This window comes from Galeopterus variegatus, unplaced genomic scaffold, assembly GCF_000696425.1.
Source record: "Galeopterus variegatus unplaced genomic scaffold, G_variegatus-3.0.2 Scaffold764, whole genome shotgun sequence".
NCBI classification, from domain to species: Eukaryota; Metazoa; Chordata; class Mammalia; order Dermoptera; family Cynocephalidae; genus Galeopterus; species Galeopterus variegatus.
In genome coordinates, this window is record NW_007726875.1 from 495,153 (window position 1) to 515,305 (window position 20,153).

Consider the following 20,153-nt stretch of genomic DNA (forward strand, 5'->3'; position numbering starts at 1 on the left):
TATAAATAAACAGTTTAGAAAGTCTCTAGCAGCCTTGAAATAGAATAAGGATAGAAGTCTATAGTAATCAGTGGCTCTCAGTTGGAGGACAGTGCTTCCCTGGGGGCATTTGGAAATAATGTGGGGACAATTTTGGTTATCACAAATGGGGGCAGGAGTCAACGATGCTAAATATTTTGCAATGTTTAGAGAAGCTTCACACAACAAGGACTTGTCCTGCCCCAAATGCCAATGCCTTTTCACAATTGCTGGTAAGCGATTGTGAGATGGGGGCTAGCACAACTGAAACAGCTTTTTAAAACAGAAGTTGCTTTGCTCTTTAAAAAATATTATTAAACATAAAATACCTTTTGTTATTAATTCCCTTTTGGATAAATTCACAAACAGAAACAAATGACTTACTGGAGCAATTTGGGTTACCCAAAATGTATACTCATACTCTAGCGGCTGTTTTAGCAGTAGAGTTGGGAGAGTTTGCCCGGTCTGCAGGGAGTTTGGGAAGTAAGGAGTCAGCTATTGATCTCATACACTGTTTAAGTTAGCCATTTGATTTTTTTTTTTTTTTACTTTAAAACATCTTTTTACACCTTGATTTAGTACTTTTACAAAAAATTTCAAGGTGTTTATACATTTATTCTTATTGTCCTTGTGCTGTTAGGTAGTCGCCTACTCATACTAGCATTAGTAATGAGAATATATTATAGTTGAGATGTTTTTCCAATGTCTACCCATCTCTTCAGTAACCAGATACCTTTATATAGACCCATGTGCCAAAAAAGAAGTTTGAGCAGTTGAGGTGGAACGTAAAGAGGATGGTTTTGGAATCAGTTAGACCTCAGTTAAAATTCCTGTTATAATACTGCGTGTCATGTGACCATAAGCAAGTTGTTAAATCTCTGTGACATAGTACCCTCATCTGTAAAATGAGGATGATAATTCCTACTTTTAGGGTTATTTGAAGATTAGAGTTACTATATATGCCTGGCATAGAGTAGGCTTTCCTTATATAAATGGGTGCTCTATCAATAGTTATGATGATGATGAAGAATTCTTTAGCTACTGGACCTTGCTAAAAGTGGCTAGAATATATGACATGCTAATTTAAATATGCCTGGGTACCACAGCAAGGAACAGACTGTAAGACCAGGTCAGAAGGAGATGTCTTCTGGGCATTTTCAGTTGGCATTTGGAGCATGTTTTCGCATGAATTAGCTGTAACATGTACTATTTTCTCTAGTCCTCTAAGCCATAGAGATCAGTTACACTATAGACTAAGTAGGTTTGTGAGAACCAGCTTGGGGACAGAATTCCCCCCTCGAGTTTTGGGCACAGAGCTTTGGGTGTGGCAGAGGCTCAGTAAAAAGTCTGTTGTCTCACACATGAAACTGATAGGCTATGAAGGTTACCAGTCTTTACAAATGTCCTCATTTTCATATTGATTATTTCTGATGTCAGCCCCACTCCCTGAAGTTTACACTTGGGTTTTGTTCCAAAATTCATTTGTAAGGTAATTTCAAACTTCGAAACTCAGAGGAGTGTATTTTAAATGATGATTAGATGCTAAGTTTTCCTTTCTAAAGACCTACTTAACCCAATATAGTTTGATTAAAAAAGAGGTAACCCAGTTTAATTAAACAGGTATGAATATGTGGAGCTCCAACTATGGGCTAAGTAGGAACTTTTCTGGGTGCATAAACATAGTGGGTGATATAATAGTGAATAAGACCTCCATAAAAAGTTTATAATCCATAAAGCAACTATACATATAATTAAAAAGTAGCCATTATAAGTGCTATTATAAGGTTTTAAATAAACTGCTTTGGGATTCAAAGGAAATATCACTATGTACTGACTTCTGAAGATGCCCAAGATATTGTTGTTGGGTGGGATAAAAGTAAATTACAGAAATAGCCTGTGTAGTATTTTTCTATTTGAAAACTGTTAGTATTCATAGAAAGAAAACACATAGAAGAATATGCGACAGTTTGGGAGGCTAAACATCCTGGTAAGAATGAAGCTTTGGTGTCGGACTGCATGGATTTGAATCCCAGCCCGGCCTCTTACTAGGGATATAAACTTGAGTCAAGTGATGTAAATTTTCTTTGCATTTTGCCTCATCTGTAAAATTTACATAATAATTGCACTTACCTCTTAGGGTTATTGTGAGGATTAAATGTTACCATAAGTCAGGTGCTTAAAACAGCACATAGAAAACTTCAAAGGGGAGAGGGAAGGGGGCTAATGAGGAATTGATCAAGGGACACAAAGAATGATAGTGTACTGTAACGATGAATAAGCTAACTATACTGATCTAACCACCATACATTGTACACAATTATTGAAAATCAGTGTTGTACCCCACATGTATGTATAATAAAAAAAATTAAATTAAATTAAAAAAAAAGAAAGCTTCAAAGTTATTTGTCTTTTTTTTTTGTCTTTTTTCGTGTCCGGTAACGGACTGCAACCCTCAGTGTCGCGCCCGTACCGGACCGGGACCGGCAACGGGATCGCAACCCTTGGCGCTGCGCCCGCCCCTTGCTCAGCCAGTGAGCGGGAACCGGTCTGTATGTGGGATCCGAACCCTCGGCGGGAGCGCTGCCACGCTTCCCAAGCGGCGCACTGTAGCAGTGCGACACCGGGCTGGCCCCTTGATTCTGAATTTAATATCTTTAACTGATAAAGAGCTATTCAGATTTTCTATTCCTTTTGTATCAGTTTTGGTAAACTGTGTTTTTCAAGGAAATTGTCCATTTCATCTAATTTGTTGAATGTATTGGCATGAAGTTATTCACAATGTTTTCTCACTATTGTTTTAATACCTGTAGGTTGCAGTGATAGTGTAATTCCATTTAACCTCCACTTTTTGTGTTATTGTTGTTATATATTTTAAGTTTACCTAAGTTATAAACCTTGGGATAAATTGGTATAGTTTTTGCAAGTCAATGGTTTGTTTTCGGCCCCAAAGTTATTTGTCTTAAACACACACAAAGGGAAGATCACTTTGATTGGAAGAATGAATGAATACCTAGGCTGACTGTAGTAGCAAAATTCTGGGTTTCAGGAGTCAGGGACCGCATGGATAAAACTCCTTAGAATCCTGCCATTAGGAACTAATGGCATTAGAGCTACCATTAGGTAGTTCTCTATTTACTTGATGTCTTTTCTTTAGCTGCTGCTTCTGGCTTTCTCACGGTTGCTCCCATATTGCAACAAGCGCAGACTGAGTTGAGGCAGGGGTGGGACACAGCTGTGGCCCTGGGAGAGTGGGTCAGGTCTGGTTTCTGTGCTTGGTGTATGTGTAGGTAAGTTCTTGGTAGTCTGGTTTTTGTAGAACACTTTTGTACAGAAATTCTAATATATGTATAAGCACTAAACATTAAAAGAGGTAATTTTGTTCTTCTATGGAGGTTGTCCTCATGAGGAAGTCACATTTTATTGTGAGAGAAATGCATCTACAGTCAGAATGTGTTGATTTTCTATAAAGTATAAAGTACTCTACTGTAACTGATAGGTTTGGAGGTTTAGGGAGAGGAAACAGAGACCTGGGTTTTGATCTTCCAGATTCTAGTGGAAGTGTCTCAGGTTACCTCTTCTGCTTTTTTTTAGGTGGGGCAAGATGTTTTTACTATTATTTGAAACTTTAGGTCTCTTAGGTTACTTATTCTGTCCTAGTATATGTAAATATAACACATTATTTTTTTATTACACCGTGCATATAAAAATACTTTTTGAACCTTTTCTTATTCAGTAAATAACTAATTTAAATAAATTAGCACACAAACTTGTCATTTCATTTGCTTGTAAATTAACTATTGAAATTAGGAAAATTAGATAAATGATGTATTAGACACACATTGATTTCTGTTTTCTTATCTCTTACAGGATTTCTGGTAGGTCCTACTTTAGGACAGGATGTGGTACGTCAGTCTGCTTTGATTCATAGACGGTTGAGTTTCTCAACTGGGAAGTCTTTTCTTTCTTTCTTTCTTTTTTTTTTTTTTTTTTTTTTTTTTTTTACAGCTTACTGAACTTATGAAACCATGGCGGAAGGAGAGACAGAGTCGCCTGGGCCCAAAAAATGTGGCCCTTATATTTCATCTATCACTAGCCATAGTATGAACTTGATGATTCGAGGAGTAGTGCTATTTTTTATTGGAGTATTTCTTGCATTAGTGTTAAATTTGCTTCAGATTCAGAGAAATGTGACGCTCTTTCCACCTGATGTGATTGCAAGCATTTTTTCCTCTGCATGGTGGGTACCACCATGCTGTGGCACAGCTTCAGGTATGTGTGGGATGTTTCTGTAATGCTTCAAAAAGAAATAGGGTAAATGAATTTCGTTTGGATGTTATTTGAGCAATTAATTTTTTAAAAAAAATTAGCTTTACTGAGGTATAATTTAAATACAATACAATTGTTTTAAGTGAACAATTTAAGTGAACAATTTGATGTGTTTAGACAAATGCATATAGTCATGTAACCACTGCAGCAATCCAGCTATAGAACATTTCCATCATCCCCCAAATTCTCTCATGGTTCCATGCAGCCCATTCCCCAATCCCAGCCTCAGGCTACCACTGATTTACTTTTTGTCGCCATAGATTATTTCTTCCTGTTCTAAAATGTAATATAAATGGAATCATCGAGTATGTCCTCTTTTGTGTCTGGTTTCCATCTGATCTATGAACTTTTAAAATTTAATCCTTAAAACAGTGCTGATTCCCTTAGGAATGAAGCATTTAACCTTTTAATTTTGTCCTTTCTTCAACCCAACTCATCTAAGTCTTATATGAAGGTATTTTATGATGATCACCATTGTTTAGTTTTAAGGGTCTGATGTGTGTACTTTGGTCTTGTTTTTGAAGTAGATAAAAACTTGAAAAATGAAATAATTTTATTCAAGTTTAATGATTCATGTTATATTTTTTAAATTTTTGTATATGCTTCTTTCCTTGGTGTCTTTTTTTTAAATGTACCTTAAGAATAATAAATATTCAAAGGATTTATAACGTAGACTTTCTTTGCTTAAAATCATTTTTGTCCTGTTAGTTACTTAAGATCTTTTTTTGATGGTGGACAATGTGTAATGAGTACAATGGAGCATTTCAGAATGCTTTATTGATGCCAAGTTTTCATAATGTATAGCTCTTTAGCTTTTTCTAATGACTGAGACCAACAGATTAATACTATTTTATATAATAAAGTAATAGAAGGGAGCCGTAATCATGTGATAGAAGATAATTCTAATTAAGGGAGAAAATTGCTTTTTTGAATGTGCATTTGATATCTCATATTTAATATACATGAATACCTTGCAACATAGTATAGGTCCTTCTTGGCTTACATCCTAGAGCTGGAAGTTGAAGGGTGAGTTCGAAGGGTGAGGTCAAAGTTGTGAGACGTTTTGGAATGACCTTGTGAAACCTACTGGACAATTATATAATCCTGTTGCATGGTAGAAGGGCATTGTTGTGGTAAGGTTTCAGTGTGGCTTATATATTGATGTCTCACTATTAAAATATTCACATTAAAAGAGAAGTCATAAAGGCAATGATTTTTACTGTCCCCAGGGTTATCATTCTCTAAGAGAATAGGCAAAATAGTCTGATAAACTAAGAGAAGAAAGCATAAATTATATTTTATCAATCACTATTGTATCTGCTGGTCCTCATGTATTTTCCTTTCTTTAAATTCAGAAGATAAAGTTCTTCCAACAGTGTTTTCTAGTTCTTTGTTTATTTTCTCCTTATAGTACAGTCTCTGATTGGCTGCCAGCAGAAGCATATCTTTTCGGGATATACAAAAGGAAGGTCAGAGGAAGGAAACTATTATTTATTGAATGTCTGCTAATATGTCAGGTACATTCCTTAACCCCAGGGCTCTGTAGGGCAAGTTTGGGAGAGAGATGGTGACATTGTGCCTCTTGAGGGGATGAGGACACCTAGATGAAGAGAAGAAATCAATGAGTTCAGCATCCCACAGTCAGTGAGTGGTGGGGCTGGGCTCAAATGTCACATGCTGGGGAAGGGGAAAGAGGGAGCCACTTACACTTTCTCCTGCTCAGGATACCTCATTTCAAGCTTTCAGACTGGTGCCAGGTCTGGATGGAATAGACTGGTGTGCATTGTGTGTTCTGGGCTGAGGCAGGACAACTTGACTAAGGTTTCATTGTACCTCCATTATGGAGAGGTACGGGGCTGCATCTGCTGCCTGGTCCTTCTGTCCCTGTAATGGGGGCACTTTTGCCACAAATTCACATTTAGGAAGGAAAATTCCAAATGTCGATACTACAGTTCAGCTGTGTTGTCCCTACTTTCCTTCCTTTTCCCAGCCACTAGATTTGTCACACTTATAAACTTAACCTCACACCTTTTCTTTGGGAGGTTTGCATTTTCATTTCTTGTTTAAGTATTTCTTCTGAAATCAATGTGTTCCATAAGATTCCTGGGCAAAATAAAGTAGAGAGGCATTAGGATGTGTAGATTCTATTTAACTCTGCTTCTGACTTTATTGGATAGGTTATGATGTTTAGTAGATGAGAATGAAGATATCAAGTTTGTGAAAGTTGCCAAGGATGGAAAATGGACTCTTGCATAATCTCTGCTCTCCTCCTACTCCCATCATCATTTTAGGGAAAATATCAAGGGAAATAAAGAAGTAAATGATGTAAGAAGCATAGTGTGTATGAGTTTGTGTGTGTATATGTTTTGTGTATATGTGTTGGTGTTTTCAAAACTTTTCTAGGTTCTTACCATCTTAAGTTAGAAAACCTGATAATTGTCCGTTTATTTTCCTTTCCAACTTAACATTCATGGACTGAGCAGCTATCATTTGGAGGGTCTCCAGAATCACCACTTTCGAACTGTAAACAGAAAGGCCCCTGGTTATTTGCTACCTCTCCCTGTAACACAGTCCTAGAAAATTTGCTAGTGATACTTCTGGTGGGACAACTAATAGAGCACTCTGGTAAATTTCTTTTGATCTCATTTCCTTTTTTTAGTTCCCTGTTTTTAGTTTAATAATGCTGATTGTACAAGTTGATTAACTTCTTTATGTGTGCAGTGCACTAGATTGGAATTAGTCACCTCTTTAGCATTATTGACGGCCACAAAGGAATCTTTCTAAAGAGTAAATAGAAAAAAGACAACTATGTCACTGTGTGGGTAAAATAAGTAGAGAAGTTACCTCAAAAATCACAAGTAGCCAGGTTGTGTTCAAAACTATAAAAGTAATATCTAATTTGAAAAGAAAAGTTATGTGTAATGTGTGATGGTTAGATCAGGTTAGTTAGCTTATTCATCATTCCAATACTCAATCATTCTTTGTGTCCATTAACCAATTCCTTGTTAACCTCCTCCCTCTCCTCCTCCCCTCCTTTTTTCCACCTCTAGTAACCATGTTCTTTTCTCTCTTCCTAAAAGTTCAGGGTATTACCGTGATTGTTGTTTCTTTCTTTCTATCTCTCTTTATTTATTTATTTGTTTTTTACATACATAAGCATAATTTATCTTTATTTTATTTATTTATTTTTGTTTTGTTTTGTTTCATTTTGTTTATGTGGGGGAATATCTAGTTGTCCTAAAACCATTAGTTGAAAAGACCAGCCTTTACCTTACTGACCTCCCGTGTACACTTTATTGTCATTCAAGTAATCTTGTACGAATGGCTCTCTTTTTGACCTCACTATTCTGGGTCAAGTAAACCCACGAGGAGAAAAGGGACACCAAAAGCTCCTCCTTCAGTGTCCTTTGTTTTTCACACCTTTCTTCAAGTTCCTTATAATCTTGGTAGCTCTGCAATTAATTGATAAAGATTAAACGTTTTAAAGATCTTATAGTAGATGTGAACTGGATCTGTAGTGAGCACCTAGTACTCTATTGTTTATATGTTCATTTGTATATTCAACTACCGATTATGAGTGAGAACATGCAGTATTTCTCTTTCTGTACCTGAGTTGTTTCACTTACGATAATTTTTTCCAGGCTCATGTATGTTGCTGCAAATGGCAAATTTCATTCTTTTTTATGGCTGAGTAGTATTTCATTGTGTATATATACCACATTTTCCTTATCCAGACATCCATCGAAGGACATTTAGGTGGTTCCATTGCCTGGCTATTGTAAATAGAGCTGCAATAAACATGGAAGTGCAGGTATCCCTTTGACATGATGATTTCCAATCCTCTGGATATATCCTCAGCAGTGGGATTGCTGGATCATATGGTAGTTCTGTTTGCATTTGTTTGAGGAACCTCCATACTGTTCTCCATAATGGCTAATTTACAGTCCCACCAACAGTGCAGAAGGGTTCCTCTTTCTTTATGTCCTCATTAGTATTTGTTATTCTCTCTCTTTTTTTTTTTTCAATAAATACAACTTTCTCTTTATTGAAGCCTGCTAGGTTTTTAAAATTTGGCTTGAAGTTTCTTTTAAATCTGGCATCTTCAAAAATAAATATTGGTGTGCATTTATTTATTATTGTTATGAATATTCATGAAATACAGAGCTGATTGTCGCTCCTCGTGCCCATGATGTGAGGGTCAGATTCATACCGGCAGTATACCCATTGCCACAAATTGCATTTGTATCCTGTGTCCCCCACCCAATTATCCCCAGCCTCCCTCCCCCTGTCCCTTTCCCCCCCACTTCACTTTGTAGCCCAGGGAATGCTATCTCTATCTGCAAGTCCAATGCACTACTGTGGTCTTTCTTTCCATCCTTCTTTCTGTCTTAGCTCCCACATATGAGTGAGTACATGTGGTATTTGTCCCTCTGTGTTTGCTTATTTCACTCAACATAAGTTTCTCCAGGCTCATCCATGTTGTTGCAAATGGGAGTGTTTCATTCTTTTTTATTGCAGAATTGTATTCCATGATGTATATATACCACAGTTTCCTTATCCAATCATTCATCGACAGACATTTAGATTGGTTCCATGTCTTGGCTTTATAGACCTCTGCAATGAGAACTACAAACCACTTCTGAAAGAAATTAAAAAAGACACAAAAAGATGGAAAGATATTCCATGCTCTTGGATTGGAAGAATTAACATTGTGAAAATGTCTGTACTACCCAAAATGATCTACAGATTCAATGCCATCCCCATCAAAATACCAATGACTTTCTTCACAGAAAAGGAAAAAACAATCTTACCTTTCATATGGGACAACAAAAGACCCCGAATAGCCAAAGCAATCCTGAGCAAAAAAAATAAAGCCGGAGGCATAACACTACCTGACTTCAAATTATACTACAATGCTATTGTAACCAAAACAGCATGGTACTGATATAAAAGTAGACATTCAGACCAGTGGAGTAGAATTGAGAACCCAGAAATCACCCCTCAGGCTTACAGACATCTGATATTGGACAAAGGCAACAAAAATCTATATTGGGAAAATTACTGCCTCTATCTTTTTTACAATAGCTTGTCTGACTGGAGTGAGGTGATACCTCAGAGTGGTTTTTTTGTTTTTTCCTTTTTTGTCTTTTTTCGTGACCGGCAACGGATCGCAACCCTCAGTGTCGCGCCCGTACCGGACCGGGACCGGCAACAGGATCGCAACCCTCGGTGTTGCCCCCGCACCTCGCTCAGCCAGTAAGTGGCCGGTCTGCATGTGGGATCCGAACCCTTGGTGGGAGCGCTGCCGCGCTTCCCAAGCGGCGCACTGTAGCAGTGTGCCACCGGGCCGGCCCATAATGGCAGGATTTTAAGCAGAGTGGTTTTGATTTGCATTTCCCTGATGATTAGTGATGTTGAGCATTTTTTCATTTACCTGTTGGCCATTTCTTTGTCTTCCTTTGAGAAATGTCTATTCAGCTCCTTTGACCATTTTGTAATTGGATAATTTGGTTTTTTTGCTGTAAAGTTGTTTGAGCTCTTTGTATATTCTGGATATTAATCCCTTATCAGATGCACAGTTTGTGAATATTTTCTCCCATTTTGTACATAGTCTTTCCACTATGTTGATTGTTTGCTTTGCTGTGCAGAAGCTTTTAAATTTGATATAATGCTGTTTGTTTATTTTTTATTTTGTTGTCTGTGCTTTTGGGGTGTTATTCATAAAATCTTTGCCCGGTCCTAAATCCTGGAGTGTTTCCCCTGTGTTTTCTTCTAGAAGTTTTAAAGTTTCAGGTCTTATACTTAAGTCTTTAATCCATTTTGAGTTAATTTTGGTATATTGTGAGAGGTGTGGATCAAGTTTCACTCTCCTACATATGCATGTCCAATTTTCTCAGCACTGTTTATTGAAGTGGCAGTCTTTTCCCCAATGTATGTTCTTGTCGCCTTTGTCAAAGAGCAGTTGGCTGTAAGTCTGTGGGTTGACTTCTGGGTTCTCTATTCTGTTCCATTTGTCCACATGTCTGTTTTTTGTGCCCATACCATGCTGTTTTTGTTACTATAGATTTGTAATATAGTTTGAAGTCAAGAAGTGTAATGCCTCTGGCTTTACTTTTTTTGCTCAGGATTGCTTTTGCTGTTTGGTGTCTTTTGATGCTCCATATGAGTGTTAGGATTGCTTCCCAATCTAACCATCACACATGGTACACAACTATTGAAAATCAATGTTGTATCCCACATATATATATAATTATCTCAAAAAAATAAATAGAAAAGAAAAATCTTTTCTGTTTAGTCATATAGTCCATTACTTCATTCCTGGAGAGCCCTGTAAGACTCCTGCCTTTCTCTTACCTTCCATATCCAGTTTCCAAGTTTTACACTTTTCCTCTCTCTCTTCCTTGGTCCAGGCTCTCAACCACTGTGCTTGAAGTTTCTCTCTAATTTTGTCACCCCCCCCACCCCCCGCTTGTGTTGTACATTCACTGCTGTGAAAATGAGAGCCTCTTTCTCCCAAGTACAAATGCAGTGGCATTATTATCCTCATTCCCCAGTGTCTGCAGGGTAAAGTCTGCTTGCCTACCATTATCTTCCTCCAAGTCTTTCTGCACTCTAATGCTCCCTTCATGCCTAAAGTTTACAGTTTCCTGGTAATACTGGCTATTTTCAGTTGTCCATGCTTTTCTTCAAATGCCTCCCTTTGATGAGAAAGCTCCTTCCACACCATTCACTTGCTGAATGCTCCTACCTCAAGGGTCACCTCTTTGTAGATTTTCTGACAGTCCAGCATCCTGTCTCCCCCTCAACATGTGTGAGGAGAAGACTGGGACCCCCTCTGTGCCCTGTCAGTGCTCGCTCTAACACAAAGTTATATTTAATTGTTTCTATGGTGACTTTGTGGCTAGAATTATGTCTTAGTGTTTTTGCTTTTTTAATCCCCATCAAATACCAAAGACCAGACACACTAAGGGGTCTTAAGTATTTGTTGAATGAAAACATTTCCTTACCCTGATGTGGTTTTCCACAAAAGTATATCTCATTCGGTAGTTTTTGCTTTTTTTTTTTTTTCGAGCCCCTGCCCTCTCTCCTTGTAAAGTGTCTGATTTAACTGTGCTCTTTTTAGTGTCTCACTGCATTAAGCACACTACTTTGAATAAGCGATAACTTACTACTGATGTTTTGTGAACTTTTTTGTCTTTAGCCTTGGTAGACTGCAACCAGTCACTGCGAAATAACTTAAAGATATCACAAGATATGTGATTTTGCATCAGAGAACCATAAGATTAAGCAAGACTGTGTTTGCATATGATTTTACACAGGCATGATTTTAATTTTCTTGTTTAAAAAAAAAAGTGCAAGAAGAGGAAAAGAAGCCCAGACATATTCTGCTGAGCTCTCAAACAGTGGAACCTCACAGTGCTCTATATATTGCTATCAGACTCTGCCATGCCTTTATTTCAAGGAAAGAAAGAAGACATTTTATGGGAAGTGACAAGCTTCCTCGAGTTATCCCTCTCAGTGAGCAGCCAAGAACCATGCATACTCAATGGATTTGATTTTTATTGGCAAATCCCAAGGTTGGCAGTGTGGCAGTTTAAATTCCTTTTTTGTGTTTTTGCTTTCTTTCCTAAGTTGTCTCTCACTCGTAAGTCTGACATCATATACAAAAACCTATAGTCAATTTTACTTATTTATGTCATTGCACAGACATGTCAGTATTCTCTGTGTGGTAATTTTTTACTTATGGCATCAGCTGCTGAGGAAAATTGACTTGGAATGCCTGCTATTAGTTGATTTTACTCAGCAACGGGCAAAGGTATATGTGTGTATGTGTATATATATATATATATATATGTATATATGGGGAGGGAATGACAGATGAGCTTTTTAGTTCTGTGACCTCTTGAGAAACAAAGGGGTAATATTCACTCAGATACTTCACTGTTATGCGTGCTTGTTACGATTTTAATGGTGTAGAAATTTAGAGATGCTGTCAGTTAATCTCGCAGGATTTTACAGCAGTCTTCTAAATAGGATCATAATGTGAAACTTTTATTTTTTATTCTATTTTATTTTTTTTTAAAAGATGACCGGTAAGGGGATCTTAACCCTTGACTTGGTGGTGTCAGCACCACGCTCAGCCAGTGAGCGAACTGGCCATCCCTATATGGGATCCGAACCCGGGGCCTTGGTGTTATCAGCACCACACTCTCCCGAGTGAGCCACGGGCCGGCCCATAATGTGAAACTTTTAAATTTGCTAATAGTTACTGGAGCTCTGCATTGCTGAGATCTGCCGTTAATCTCTTGATCTGTGAACTATCTATACTCAGCAAATGCCTGACTCAAAAGAGTTGTGGACCAGAAAATGCACACATTATTACATCATCTCATCTCCAGATGGAAGGGTGGTCATGCAGGCCCTTTCAAATGTTGCTCTATTGGTTTGCTACCCTGTGAGTTTTGGTACTAATTTTTTTTAGAGCAGGGCATGACTGGCCGGTATGGGGATCCAAACCCCTGACCTTGGTTTTATAAGGCTGTGCTCTAACCAACTGAGCTAACCAGCCAGCCCATGATTTTTGATATTAATTGGTTCCCATTTTTCTTTGAAGATCAAATGCATTGCTTGTGAGATATAGCTAGCCAGTACCAGGCAGAGGAGGGGCTTCTGACCCTCAGGCACTTAGATTTGGATATAATAATTTTATGATACATTGTAGGTGGTATTAGACATTTTAAACGTGTTTTTAACTGATGTGACGGTGTATCTTTTATTACCAGAATGGCAGCATAATCATTCTGTTTTTAGGAAGATTAGTAAATCAAAACTGCCTATCTATTTCCTGTTAAATTTAATCTGTGGAAGTACATTTTCCTTATAATTTGTTGAAGAATGTTTTGATTCATTAAATAGTCTTTTTTTAAATGGCTAATTTAGGATTTAAAATCCTCTCCCACTAAATGAATAAAATATTGATGTTTGACATGTATTTAAGAATTGCATGGGAGTATTTTGAGTCTCAGTCATAGACATTTTATATACAGTTATTTATAATTAATTACACAGTAAGCATTCAAGATGTTCTTTCCAGAACTAAGAAATGTGCTAAAATGATTTCTTCTTATCTTTTAACTGTGAGTTTAAATTTTAATTGAAAATTTGTAATTCCTATAGAACATGTTTCCTCCATTTTTTCTATGTGCAGAATGAGTCGTAAATGTAGATTTCTGTTGCGAGTTTTCCTGCTTTGACAACATGACGTACAGTCTCATTAGAGGGCTGGGGTGGAAAGAAGTGTCAGGAAAAGGTGCTAGATGCAGAAGACTGAGACAAGACGCTGGTAGGGGCAACACTAATCTATGTAACAGGACAGCCAGAACCATCAGAACATTGTGTGTATGATGAGCTTGTTTTACATTTATGCTCTAGTTTCTCTTTAGAATTGTGGCATTTAATAGCATATTTCATGGTTATGTAGCTTAGAGAGAACGCTGCTTAACTGCTAACTGGTTTGATGCTTTTCAAGTCTCATAGATATTAGTAGTAGAGAAGTAGCATGAGTCCAATCTGCTAAATTGTGAATCATCCACTTAAAGACTATTTTGTCTGTTATAATTTAGAATGTTGTAATCATTTACAATGCTTTCTTCAGTGGTGTTATCCTCATTTTTTTCTTTTGGAAGGTAAGTTTAAAATTATGAGTGACTGATGTTAAGTAACTTGAGGGTTTTTTTGTTTGTTTGTTTTTTAAAGAATCTTTAAAATGCGTATATTGGTTGTAGGATTCTTTTAGCTTAAATGTTGCCAGTACAACATTACAACGTTGGAGCAACACTGGAGATGACTTAATTTTTTTTTTCTTTCTTTTTTATCCACAGCTGTGATTGGATTATTATACCCCTGCATTGACAGGCATCTAGGTGAACCACATAAATTTAAAAGAGAGTGGTCCAGCGTAATGCGGTGTGTAGCCGTCTTTGTTGGTATAAATCATGCCAGCGCTATATCCTTTCGCTGTAATGAAATGTGTTGTAACAAAGCAGCTTCTAACAAACCAATGGTTAAACAGCCTCTTGTAATTTCACTGTTGTCAAATTGTGATATGCCCACTTAGTCATGAAAAGAATGTGAACTGTATTGTTGAAATATCAAGATAGTAGCTATGCAATTAGAGCGGAGGGTATAGCCTTTCATTTAAATCCCTGTTTTTCAGATCACTTACTATACTTTGAACATTGAAAATTTTACATTTGTCTTCAATTAGGTTACTTAATTTCTTTCATATAGTTTTGATAATTCTAAGATTGAAACAGGTACCTTTTCAAAGGATTTTTTTTCTCTCTTTCTTCATGTAAGATTTGCCAGTAAGGACATGCAGTGGCTTCAGGTGTTATTCTTTTTCTTGTATTTTTAATTTAAAGAAGCTAATTTTTAAAGAAATGAATACTGTCATTTATTTATTTTACCCAACACCAACAAACCACGTAAATGTTCTTAAAGGTGGCAGCATAAGTAGAAATATCTAACTCATCTCTTGGCCAAAAATAACTTATTTTTCCTAAGGTACATATTTTTAATGTTTTATCATTTGAGGATTCTGACATGTTACTTAGTGATTAATGAGTATTTTTATAGTGTCCTTGCTAGAAAGGTAAGGAAACCCCTATTTCCCTTCTCCCTCTACCTTCTATTCCTAGAAAAAAAAAAGGCCACCCCTAGAACAAATTTTCTGCCCTCATAAGGTTTTCATGCTGTCATCCTCCCTACTTCCTCTCTTCTACCTCCTCCCCACCCTCTCTGACATTCCTTTGTAGAATAGGATCTGGGAAATGCTAGTCCTGTCTTTTTTCTGGACAATGAGGTTTAGATAGTGAAGATAGCAGGAGGCTTGGGTACTGGAAGGAGCAGGAGGTGTGACTCAGGATGCCAAAAGTTTGCTCTTGTAACTGGGCACTGGGCTCAGGGCTGGAAAATTTAGCTGGAGAGAGTGTGGATCATGTGGAAAGTAGATTCCTGTGTCTTTTCCAAAAAATATTAAAGTATTTTGAGGAACCTTGGGGACAGAAACCACAGGAAAAAGCAGGGCCCTAGATTCTGAAAACATGTCTGCCTTCCTGAGTCCAGTTGTGTGGGCCTTTGCGGGTCTCTGAATTTGGAAGTCCCTCAGTGGCTTTTATTATTTTGGTTTTCCATTTCCATTTGTATCCAAGAATTTCCCAACATATTTATTTTGGTGAACTTTTTGAGATTTAGGATTTTATTAAAAATTTAGTGGCTAGGAGGCTTAAAAAGATAAAATCATAGAATATTATCTCTAGAAAAGAACTTAGAAATCATCTAGATTCACATTTTCATTGTAAAGATAATAAGATAAATAGAAGCTGGGGAGGTTAGGTAATTTGCTAAGTCATTCATACTGCCAGGTTGTGGCAGAGCTGAGACCAGACCCCAGAGATCCTGATTCAAGTCTAGGAATGTCTTTTTCTCCTAATCAGGATCCCTGTAAGTGTGTAAATTCCTCTCTGTCCGGCGGATTAGACCTTTTTATCCCAGACATTTCAGTTTTGGTTTCTGTTTTTAGTAGAGAAATTTAAATAGCCTTTTCTGGAATTTTAAAAACTGTCTAAATTCTTTGCTTTGTTCACTTTTTTCTTTTTCTCTCAATTAAATACATAAATATAGCAATCTTAACTGTCTCGTCTGTCCTTTAAGCAAAATTCAAAACATTTACGAAATTTATAGCATAGACTTTTAATATTAGGTTACTTAGACTTTAGAAAATCACATAGTACTACTTTTAAGATTGATATGTTTTACTTGTTTACCCTGGAAGCCTCCTTATTTTGCTTTGACTCTTTTTTTTTTTTTTTTTTTTTAAAGATGACCGGTAAGGGGATCTTAACCCTTGACTTGGTGTTGTCAGCACCATGCTCAGCCAGTGAGCGAACCGGCCATCCCTATGTGGGATCCGAACCCGGGGCCTTGGTGTTATCAGCACCGCACTCTCCCGAGTGAGCCACGGGCCGGCCCTGCTTTGACTCTTAATGAGGTTAATTTAGTTAGCAAAGATGGAACCCAGTTAATATTAAATTTCACTCTTTACATCAATGTTTATTGCATAGAGAAACCAGAGCTCAAAACCTTTTCTTTGGAGTTTGATGATAATGACAGTTAAAGAATAAGAAAAGCTTTTCTGGAAAGCATATCCACATGAACTGTAAGTTTCTTGATAAATCAAGCCTAAACAAGGAATGACCTTGAGGGAGTGACCCACACAGCTGTCAGATACTGAGAACTAAGCAAGGTGGGTGTTCAGGATACCAATTTGGTAGGAGTTGGGGAATGGTGGTAAACAACAGGTGTTGAAAGGAAGCAAGAAATGACTTTATATGCATTTTTTTTGGACTTCTCTGTAGTTGTAGCGTGGCTAGTTAGTTTGATGAGATATGTATTTCCCCTTGAGTAGCTGGTTATAGAGCCAAGATGTGGCCTTTGGGACATAGATAATGCACTTTTAATGTTCCACTTGAAATTAATTCCTTTAGTGTAATCTTCTATCAAAGAAATGAGAAAATTGAATTTGTAAAGCTTCATTTTGTCCAGAGATTTTGGAGTAGAAAAGGGCTGTACGTTTGTGAATAGATGCTTAAGTAGGTGAAGGAAATAAAATATCATTTGAGCGAACTGTCCTGTACCAGAAAGTCTCAGGCACCAAATAGCTTGGCAGGTTGCAAGATAATGTTCACTTCAAGGCTTTATCCTCAACAAATTAAAACTAGAACAGTTGACATAATAGAAAGGGATACTGTGTCCTTGGTACTCTTGTTTCTGAAATGCATTATTATAAAATGTGTCTGTCAGTAAATCATAGAGGGAATGTGGTACCCTGTTAAATAGCTGTCAGCTCTTCTATTTTCAAGTTCCTGTATGATTCTCAAGTAATTCTAAACCTGTTTGAGAAGTAATACTGATTTCCTTTTTTTTTTTTTTTGCAAAAGTTGCTCTTTTAGCAATACTTATGTTCTGAAGCTTCCAGTTACATTTCTAGCAAAGAAAGCATTTCTTAAATAATGGGCCTGATCTTATAATTGGGAATGTACATAGACTGTTATTTTTTGGAGGGGTCACAAGTTGGTAGGATCTATTAATTAATGCCCTTTGTGTATCCGATATTTAGTAAATACTAAAGACAGTTTTAATCCCACCTAGTCTTATACATTATATTAAAAGACTGAATGTTTGAGAATAAGCAATTAATTGCCTTTTCAACAGTGGTATCTCTTGTTTTAGAAAAATGACAGTGATATTGTTTGGTTATAACTTTTAAGATGATTCTTTAACATTGATCTCAGAAAGTGGATTTTGATAACAACATACAGTTGTCTCTCACACTGGCTGCACTATCCATCGGACTGTGGTGGACTTTTGATAGATCTAGAAGTGGTTTTGGCCTTGGAGTAGGAATTGCTTTCTTGGCAACTGTGGTCACTCAACTACTAGTCTATAATGGTGTTTATCAGTAAGTATTATCCTTTTGGTGCTTGTTTGCTGGATAAATAACTGCATTCAGAATTGACATTTTGAAATTGCATTAGCCAGTTTAATCTACAGAGTAACTTATTTTCATTGTAATTATCTTAAGTGTCATTGCACTTCCTCTGTGGGTTGTTAAAAATATTTCTATTCTTCCAGATATACATCTCCAGATTTTCTCTATGTTCGTTCTTGGTTACCGTGCATATTTTTTGCTGGAGGCATAACAATGGGAAACATTGGTCGACAATTGGCGATGGTAAGCTGGTGCTTATTTAGTCACTTTTCTGTATGAGATATATGACTGGTTTTCTCTAAATGGCAGGCTTTCTTTAAGAGAAAACAATTTGTGAAGACAACAGTCTGATTTCTCTTTTGTACTTCCATTGAAGTAAATCATTTAGAAGAATTTAATCACTGGAGTATTCAAAGTTGAGGAGCCACTGGAGAGAAAAGCGGAATGTGTTATGGATAGGGCAATATGATTTATTGACCATATAAGGATATTAGATTTTTTTTTTTTTAGCTAATCTACAGGTTTCCACTCCATCAAAAAGGGACAGTTTCAGAAGTGACAGGGGGCACTACTAATAACCATGTTGCTACAATAGGTATAAATTAGGACTGTCTCCAAAAAATCAAGATGTTTGACCATTTTAGTTTTGAAAGAAAAGGACATTACTGATAACCCCAGTCATGAGTGGCAAGGGTTAGGGAGTAACATTCAGAGGCCACAGCAGTTTCATGAATAAGTGCTATCACTGTTACCATTTTAGCCAGCTACGAGAATTGAGTGATTTACTTTTATTCTTTTTGATAATCTTGTCACCCAGTTATCCTAATCCCATTGGTTTTCTTTATTTTGAATTGTGGGTTTACATTTTTATAGCTATACTTAAAAAATATTGTTTTGATTGAAAACTTTTGCTAATGTAATAGATTTTTTCCTTTAAATCATAAAGTGACATGAAAAACAATGATCCAAATCACTACATCAGCCCTGTCCTTAAGATTGTGACCTATCCTTTGCTGATTCAACTTACTGAGTACTCAAAGAAATCCACTTTGCTTCCTTTCATGATTGTAGGATTGATTTAAATCACAGATTGCTGTCCTTTGCTTTTAATGCAGAAACCTCATCTTTCTTCTGCTTTTGGCAATGGCTCTTTCACTTCTAGAATGTGAATTATCTTTTTCTCTATCACATTTTTCATTTAATCCTAGTAATTATGTAATTCTTAGATTCTTTGAAGAATAAAGTTGGTACATATTAATAAAGTATTCATTTTTAGAGCTATGTAGATTATTTGGAAATTGCTATTCAAAAGAAATCTTAATCTGCTAACCTTTTAACCTTTTAATTTTTGCAGTATGAATGTAAAGTTATTGCAGAAAAATCTCATCAGGAATGAAGAAGACAAAAATATATCTTTTGTACAGAAAAACAAGATGAAAAGAGCATGTAAATATTGGTATACCAACAAAACTTTGGACTGTAAAATTGCCAGGATGCAGTTTTTCCCTGGACTGGTATATATGTGTGTATACATACACACACTTATATTACTGCAATCTGTGATTGCTTTATCTGTAAATTAGTTACAAACCTTTATGTATTTGACTTAAATAATTGTAAGATGTATATGCACTACATTAAAAATGTTGATTAATAGATGAAATTTTTAAATTAATTTTTTAAGCATACCATGCATTATATCACAATGTTGATGTGCCAAAATATTCTATTATTGTTATGCAGAGTATAAGAATGCTTTGAACAATATATAAACTTAGTGAAATAAAATAAGAAGAAAACCAAAAAAGGCAAACAAAAAAAAGCAAATGGGAAACTGATATTTTTCTCTTTCACTTACTGTTGTGCCTTTTTATTTTTCTAATCACAGCAGTATGAGTTATAAGTAACCTAATGTGACGTTAGTTTCTATTTCAGTGTTGTTTCGTACAGTTTTGAATGTTTTAATACATGGTAAAACGAACTTCCATAGAATGGTTTCAAACCTGCATTAATAGACAGAGCCCAAAGATTAATTTTCAGTTTCGACAGATTTTACCGGAAGTGTATGTGATGAGCAGGAAAGGTTATCATTGTTAAATTGTTTTGAGTCTAAATTTTTCTGTGAGCTTTTTGAAGTACCTTCATATTCTTAGCTAACTTTTTCCCCCTAATTTTTATTTTTGAAATTGATGACAATTGTCTGGAACACACGGGCAAAATCTTCTGAGTACTCTGGGGTGCATGTGTGTGTGTGTAC

At 36.4% G+C, this 20,153-nt stretch overlaps 1 protein-coding gene across 1 annotated transcript; it reads left to right on the forward strand.

Moving 5' to 3' along the window:
* Positions 1-4,027: 4,027 nt before the first annotated feature.
* INSIG2 (insulin induced gene 2) lies at positions 4,028-19,559 on the forward strand. Its single transcript, XM_008572220.1, has 5 exons — positions 4,028-4,287; positions 14,226-14,350; positions 17,700-17,866; positions 18,040-18,139; positions 19,251-19,559. Exons 1-5 carry the CDS (start codon positions 4,044-4,046, stop codon positions 19,290-19,292), a joined length of 678 nt encoding a protein of 225 aa, XP_008570442.1. The 5' UTR covers positions 4,028-4,043; the 3' UTR covers positions 19,293-19,559.
* The last annotated feature ends 594 nt before the right edge of the window (positions 19,560-20,153 follow it).